This window comes from Watersipora subatra, chromosome 5 (assembly GCF_963576615.1).
Source record: "Watersipora subatra chromosome 5, tzWatSuba1.1, whole genome shotgun sequence".
In the NCBI taxonomy this organism is placed as follows: domain Eukaryota; kingdom Metazoa; phylum Bryozoa; class Gymnolaemata; order Cheilostomatida; family Watersiporidae; genus Watersipora; species Watersipora subatra.
Window position 1 is genome coordinate 29,680,492 of NC_088712.1, and position 8,251 is coordinate 29,688,742.

Consider the following 8,251-nt stretch of genomic DNA (forward strand, 5'->3'; position numbering starts at 1 on the left):
TCCACTGCTGAATGCAGCACTTGAGCACAGATTATAATTACTTACCTTTATTATAAAGTATAATACATTTATACTTACCTTTATTATAAAGTATAATACATTTATACTTACCTTTATTATAAAGTATAATACATTTATACTTACCTCTCAGAATCATTTAGTTTGAGCTCAAGTTCAATTTTCAAAGAAAAACCTTAATAAACATTTAAACTCTCTTTATAAAAGTAATATAAATATATATATATATAAGGTGAATATAAATGCTAAAAGATATACGTGGTAAGTTTCCAGATATTTTGTATGTTCAAAAATATAGCATTCTAGTTGTTTCTGACATTTATGAAAATAATTTGAGCTAAAACTGAGCAACTGAAATCATAGCTTCATTTCTGCTATCTACCAAAGACTAGTAAAAAGATTGTCTAATCCGCAAACATGTTTACATGAAACACATATATAGGCCTACATCTGTTTTATAAAACTCTTCTGGTCTAAATATGGTTAGAATGGTTGAAAGGGTGTTTTAATCAACTTGGGAGGTGGGTACGAGTGGTTTTCACAGAACTCTGCTGACTTTCAATGCATTGTTATTAAAACCAAAGTTTAGAAGTTTAATGCATTCTCAGGGTGAACGGAGTCTGCCGCCTTTGGTATGTCACCAGCTAGCTATTTTGATGACGATAGTTTTGACCTACATATTAGCACGATCTTAATAGTTAAACTCGAATTCATTAGCAGATCTCAAATGCTTCATCGTCGACCGATTCAAACCTTCAGGTTGGGGAAATTCAAGAAGCAAACAAGAAATGAATATGAAAAAAAGAAATTTAGGCTAACGAAGTTCTTAAAAACATTTTCTTAAAAGTGGGTTCCCAGTCTAGCATATGGCCAGTGGCCGCAGACAATGAGAGGCTATTCCTTGTTCTGCTCATCGATAGCTTGTGATCCATAGAATTTGGCTCAACTATACATGTTTTATTTGCCTGATAAGAGTCAATCATGCTAAGTTATTAAGTTTCAGTTTACATACCTGATGATCCTATTCAATAATTACTGTTCAAAGATCTAAAATAGATCATCTGCGGCATCTCTTAAACATCCTGATACCCCTCTGATGTTTTTGAGGTCAGGAGGTTATTAATAAATACGCTGTCCATGAGGCAAATATCAGATATGACGACATTTTTATAGCTCAGTGTAAAAAGCAGCCAGGGCAGCCAGTGGTCTAAAAACCTGACCTACAAACAACAGGGTTGAGGTTTAATTCTCAAAAAGGTCACTGGTCGGGATAAGAATAACACTCAACTACAAATGGCTCTCTGCACTGGGCGTGTCTCCAGCCATTGAGGCTCCCTTGCCACTGGGCTCAGAAATGCCCACTTAGATCACAAAGCCATTGTTTCTGCACCACTTGAAAGCATGCATAGCCGTTGCTTGCAATAAGCTAAGCAGACATCCTACTCCATCTTCAAGGTCAAACAGGCCTGAAAGTCCGAGTATGATCTACGAAACAAAGTAATAAAGAAACAGCCTATTGTAGCAAACTTGTTCTTGCTGCTTATAATTTGCTATGAATTTTGACCATTATGGCAGGCAATCAACTGCGGCATTCAGGTACAGTATTTAGGATGAGAAGTGCATGCATGTGGTGGGGGTTCGGGTTTTATTATTTGTGTGCTCAGTGAACTATTGGTCTATTGAAGCTGACCAATGAATTTCCTTGTAACAAGTTTAAAAGTTATTTCATTGTTGGTTTGAGTTAAAGATGAACTTGGATAAATTTTTTGTAAGTATTATCAAAAAGTATCGATATTTTCTATCATTTGCGATTGTTTTTGGTGTTCGAGGTGATCTGACTGTCAGGATGTTCCAAGATTAAAATCAACACAACTTAGTCGCAGTTAGAACGCTCAGAAAAAATATGTGCGAAATGACGTCACTAGTTGCTATCATTGCATTGCGATGGTCGATATCGACGATTGTGTTCAAATTGCAACGTTACGTGTCTCTATTCTGTCGATCTCTTTGCAATTATAGAGGTCATAATCGCACTTTCGTTTGATCTGAGTGTTTTAATCTCGATCAAGTTTTATAGATTTTAATCTTGAACCATCTTGGTGATCAAATCACTTCAAACATCAAAAACATGCAAATGATAAAATAATATCAATACTTTCTGATACAATTTACTAAAAAATCTCAGCAAGTTCATCTTTAAAGAAAGTAACAGAAAATTCGTTGGCCAGAGAGAGACGCTTCTCTCTCTAGAGTGCCATTTTAGATGTTAGTGTATGTGTTTGTTGCTTTAACTAAGGTATCTTGTTGCCGTTCTATCCCAATGTAAGACAACTTCCATTTCAAGTTGTCTTTATTCAGCCCCAATGTATGACGACTCTCCATTCAACTCGTCTGTATTCAATCCCATTGTATGATGACTCCCCGCTCAACTTGTTTTTATCCGGCCCCAATGTACGACAACTCCCTGTTCAACTTGTCTTTTTTCAACCTTAATAAATAAATTCAAATCTCTTAATCACATTACAAAAAAGACAAGTTGCTATGCAAAGGCATTTACTTCTGACTATTAAATATAATTATTTCTCTCAAGTCACTCTATTTAATGTATGCTACACTTCTAATATTTTTGACAACTCTATATTCATATGTCGTTTGGCTTGCCCATCGCAGACTTGTTACCCGTATTATCGATGTCTATGAAACGGAGAGAAAAAGGGTCAAAACACTATTTGAATATTTTGTGAGCTATTACAAATAACTCTGGTAGCTGTAAATGGTTTTTCAATATTAGTTGAAATTCTCTGGAATCAGACCTTGGAAGCTGCACGAGCCAATATGTTTTGTTGATACACCCTCCATTATATTACGGAATCCAAATTACTTCCTGCTGACAGCCAATGTAGCTCATGAGCATAAGTTCATTCCTTTTTTCTAACAGCTACAACAGGACCCGAAGCTACGACAGTCACTACCAGCATGCCTGCAGCAACGACAGTTACCACCGCTTCTCCCACTGAATGTGAGGGAAATAAGTTTGCGCTGGTCTTATGTGACAGTGGAATATCAAGCGACCCGTCGCGCTGTCAACAAGACATCTGGTACAGTCAGTGCTGTGAATATTGTGACAACCTTGCTGCTCAACAATGTGAGTTTTGCGTTTGCATATAAACATGTGATATCTTTTCACATCTAAAGTGTTGGCTTGTCTAACTAGGGAAGCCTCACTTCGCCTGCATGTAGATGTGACATATCATGCATAATGTATCATATACAATGTATCATATATCATAATATCATACCATAATATCATATACATGTATAATGTATCATATACAATGTATCATATATCATAATATCATACCATAATATCATATACATGTATAATGTATCACATACCATATACATGTATAATGTATCACATATCATAATATAAATGTATCACATACCATAATACCATATACATGTATAATGCATCACATATCATAATACCATAAATAATGTATAATATATCACATATCATCATATCATGTATAATATATCACATATCATCATATCATGTATAATATATCACATATCATCATATCATGTATAATATATCACATATCATCATATCATGTATAATATATCACATATCATCATATCATGTATAATATATCACATATCATCATATCATGTATAATATATCACATACATGTAAACATACTATCATGTTGTATAGTCCAACATTGAACAGGTTACTAGGTATTCAAAGGAATCTTTGACTTTCTATGCAGCTAGTAGTATTCCTTCATTTACAGCTTAAATTGCTAGACATGCTCCTAGTGCTTGTAGCTGATAAAATATAGAATAATACACATGTAATATATAAAGCTTATAATTCTGTGATCATTGCTTCTATCATGTGTATTTTTAGCCCGAAGAAAGAGGTCAATAGAAAGTGAAAACTTGGACTCGTTTCAAGGTTAGAATAGAAAGATTACTGGGGCATTTTTTATTTAGATAACATTCTTTATCTACTGTTAATGTATTTTACTTGTTAACACACTTTACTTGGTAGCACTCCCTACTTCTTTGCCTACTGTTAATATAAAATATGTTAGCAGTAGTAACACTACTATTGTTAACATATTTTAACTGTTAACAATTTGCACCTTTCATACCATTATAATTGTTAACAAATCTTACATGTTAACACATCTTACATGTTAACACATCATATATACTTAAACATCTTATGCTATCACATCTTATATGTTAAAACATGCTATTGTTGACACATTCAATTTGTTAACACTTCCCACATGCTACAGGTTAACTCTTTGCACCGGTTAACATTTCCTATTTGTTGGCTCTGTTTTCATTCTGGTAATACTTTCTCTTCGTTAGCACTTGCTATCTGTTAACACTTCTTACCTGTTAAAACTCTCTTTTTGTTAATGCTTTGTACTTGTCAACATTTCATAACTGTTAGCACTGACAATCTGATAACAATTTATACTTGTTTCCATTTTCTATCTGTTACCACTTGTTATCTGTTAACACTGTCTATCTGTTAACACTTACTATCTGTTAGCACTGTCTATCTGTTTACACTGTCTACATGTTAACACTGTCTATCTGTTAACACTTGCTATCTGTTAACACTTGCTATCTGTTAACACTTGCTAACTGTTACCACTTTCTATCTGTTAACACTGTCTATCTGTTAAAAATGCTGAACTGTTATCTCTTCTCTTTGTTGGCACATTTTAATTTTTAGCTACTTCAGTGTTTTGGTTTTTCCTATTTATATTCCTATTTATCATCATATTATATATGGTTTTCTTGACTCACTCTACCTTTACAGTTTCGGTGACCAATATAATATTTATTTTTGCTTGGTTTGTTTCTGATTAATAGACATCTCATAACTGTAGGAAGCTAACACTAGCGGGAGCATCTTCTAACACTAGAGGGTGTATCTTCTAACACTAGAGGGTGCATCTTCTAACACTAGTGGGTGCATCTTCTAACACTAGAGGGTGCATCTTCTAACACTAGTGGGTGCATCTTCTAACACTAGAGGGTGCATCTTCTAACACTAGTGGGTGCATCTTCTAACACTAGAGGGTGTATCTTCTAACACTAGAGGGTGTATCTTCTAACACTAGTGGGTGAATCTTCTAACACTAGTGGGTGCATCTTCTAACACTAGTGGGTGAATCTTCTAACACTAGTGGGTGCATCTTCTAACACTAGAGGGTGCATCTTCTAACACTAGTGGGTGCATCTTCTAACACTAGAGGGTGTATCTTCTAACACTAGAGGGTGCATCTTCTAACACTAGTGGGTGCATCTTCTAACACTAGAGGGTGCATCTTCTAACACTAGTGGGTGCATCTTCTAACACTAGAGGGTGTATCTTCTAACACTAGAGGGTGTATCTTCTAACACTAGAGGGTGTATCTTCTAACACTAGTGGGAGCATCTTCTAACACTAGAGGGTGCATCTTCTAACACTAGTGGGAGCATCTTCTAACACTAGAGGGTGCATCTTCTAACACTAGTGGGTGCATCTTCTAACACTAGAGGGTGCATCTTCTAACACTAGAGGGTGTATCTTCTAACACTAGTGGGAGCATCTTCTAACACTAGAGGGTGCATCTTCTAACACTAGTGGGAGCATCTTCTAACACTAGAGGGTGCATCTTCTAACACTAGTGGGTGCATCTTCTAACACTAGAGGGAGCATCTTCTAACACTAGAGGGTGCATCTTCTAACACTAGTGGGTGTATCTTCTAACACTAGAGGGTGTATCTTCTAACACTAGTGGGAGCATCTTCTAAAACTCTCCTGTCGTTACCACAATGTTATTGGTCTCTTTTAAACATTTATATATTGTTTTTATAATAATATTCTTATGAGCCAAATAATAATTTTAGCTTCTGACTACGTGTGACTGTCAATACATGAATTCTTTATAACCGATTCGCCACACATTGTGCTCAGTTGGTTGTTTCAGCAAGTCCTTCTACAATTATGCTACTTTCAGCTTGATTATGCCACAACTAGAATTTTTTCTGCTTTAGAGATCGCACTAGACCTGAGCCGTGTTAGGAGACAAACACCGGCATGCGTGACTGTCGATGAACAACTCTGCGAAGCGTTCGTCTACAGCAGTAACACCAATCCCAAATCTCTCATCTGTGCTGAAAGTTTCTTTCCACTTGAAGATTGCTGCGAGTACTGTGTGAGAGTTAGCGATGAGGGGGCAATTCCTAGGGGTAAGCACAAGGATACGAACGGTGGTCTACTTGCCAAGCTATTCGGTTTAAACTAAAGACAATAATGATAAAAAGGTGTACATTTAAAAATCAAAGTCTTATTCTTTCACCAGCTATAAATATGATGGATCTTGCCAAACAGAACAGGAATAAGAATGTCGAGGTTGGCAAATAGAACACTCTCTTTTTGCACCGACTCATTCAGGTAGCAAGCGTGGCAAGTTGACCTTGACCTTTGCAAAACCATTCTGTCCTTGGCTTCCACTCTCAGGTTACTCTGGCATTTATTCTGTTAAGTTACCATTTTGCTGACAATACTCATAGCAGTACTTAGCCATGGTTCTATACACCTATATATTTTGATTCTTGCCTGCAAGATGACCTTTTAGCCTTAGACCCTGCATGATGTATTGCCGCCAAGCTTTGCCGCTATTTTGTTGGTCAGTGCTTTTTAAATATCCGAAATTAAGATCAGGAGAATATCCTCTAGTAATACAGCATATTTATACCTTTGCTTGATTTGTTTGTAGTGAGTATAATATTTGTGGCAATTTATGGTGAATCATTTAGGTCTAGTAAACTAACGCTAGTGGGTGCCTCTAAAACTCTGCTGTCTTTACCGCAATGTTAATCGCCTCTTTTAAACATTTATATCTTGTTTTTATTGTGATACTCTGATGAATCAAATAAATTATTTAGCTCCTGACCCCATGCAACTGTCAATACACCAATTCTTTAAAATCAATTCATCAGTTTCGTTTGCTCAGTTGGCTGTTTAAGTTTGGGACAATCACTGCCTTGCGCCTCCTACTTACAGATTGAAATCTGCTCTGACTCTATGTCTATGTGTTTATGTCTATGTCTGACTCTATGTGTTTCTCTATGTCAACTCTCACCTCCACTCGTCCTTTTTTACCTAAGTTTTCTCTAACTCTCTCTTGCTGCTTTAAAAACGGCCTTGACCTTTTGTTATTTACTCTACACATCTGCTATTCTCGGCATTGTTTCTCCCAGTATCCTCTGTCTTTAACCAGCTAGAGCCGTTTTCGTTCTTGTTGCCTTTTGGCTTTCTGTGTTTTACTTTTTATTTTTGCCATAATTGAGTCAACTTGCCAGCTTGTTACCCATGATGCAATGCTTGTTACTCACGATGCAATAGGCCTACTTGTTATTATTATGTTTAAAATATTTTAGTTATGCACGAGTATATAGGTAGGTGCTACGAAACTTGTTTATTGACTGTAATGCTGTTTCGTCTCAGCTCCCTTCATTAGAAGCTAACAAACAGCTGAAAAATGAAGATAAAAAATGATAAAATTGGTTTTTTTTCACCAAGTCTTTATAATTTGGGTTGTGCAGTGTGACTCCAATTAGAGCTGAAAATATGCAAAAACTCAGTCTGAAAACATTCATGCAAATTGGATTCATTCTGAAATCTGTCATATCAATGAAATCCCTTCTGAAACTTATTTGTATTGACTGTCGGTAGATCATATACATCTACAATGACTAACAAATGTGAGAACAAAAAGTAGCTTACTGACCGCAAAACAAAGAAGCATAATAAAGGACGATAGTAATCAACTAACGCAAGGAAAATCGCAGAGATATCTGACTCAACTATACAGAATAGCTAGTCGAAAGCACGGGCGTTGCACGGGTATTAAAACAACTAATAAACAGTGACAAGTAATGTAGTTGCCTGCCACTTGCCATTAGCCCAGCACATTGCCAATGACTACTTAATAATGATAACTTCCTAATAAGAGCCGTGAGAGCAAGCTTTAGCGGCTTTGCATAACGCAGACTGCTATACGTATTTTATTTGAGATAACAACTCATATCACCTAATGGAACTATTATGTCTCACATGGCTTAAATGGTTAGGTTATCACCGTGTGAACGGGAGATTCTGAGATCAAATCCAGCACGAAGTGGATCTTTCTTTCCTAGATTTTAATAACTGTAG

The 8,251-nt window shown here is 36.1% G+C and overlaps 1 protein-coding gene across 3 annotated transcripts in view; it reads left to right on the forward strand.

Annotated features, from left to right (window-relative positions):
* Positions 1-6,992, forward strand: part of LOC137396237 (uncharacterized) — a 33,920-nt gene extending 26,928 nt beyond the window's left edge. For 2 of the 3 annotated variants that reach the window (XM_068082420.1, XM_068082422.1), the window contains 4 exons: positions 1,594-1,614; positions 2,957-3,163; positions 3,932-3,979; positions 6,088-6,992. In XM_068082420.1, the coding sequence (XP_067938521.1) occupies positions 1,594-1,614; positions 2,957-3,163; positions 3,932-3,979; positions 6,088-6,338 (527 nt within the window). In that variant the 3' untranslated portion in view covers positions 6,339-6,992. The remainder of the gene's footprint in view (positions 1-1,593; positions 1,615-2,956; positions 3,164-3,931; positions 3,980-6,087) is intronic. The other variant, XM_068082421.1, reaches the window with a different exon arrangement.
* Positions 6,993-8,251: the final 1,259 nt, after the last annotated feature.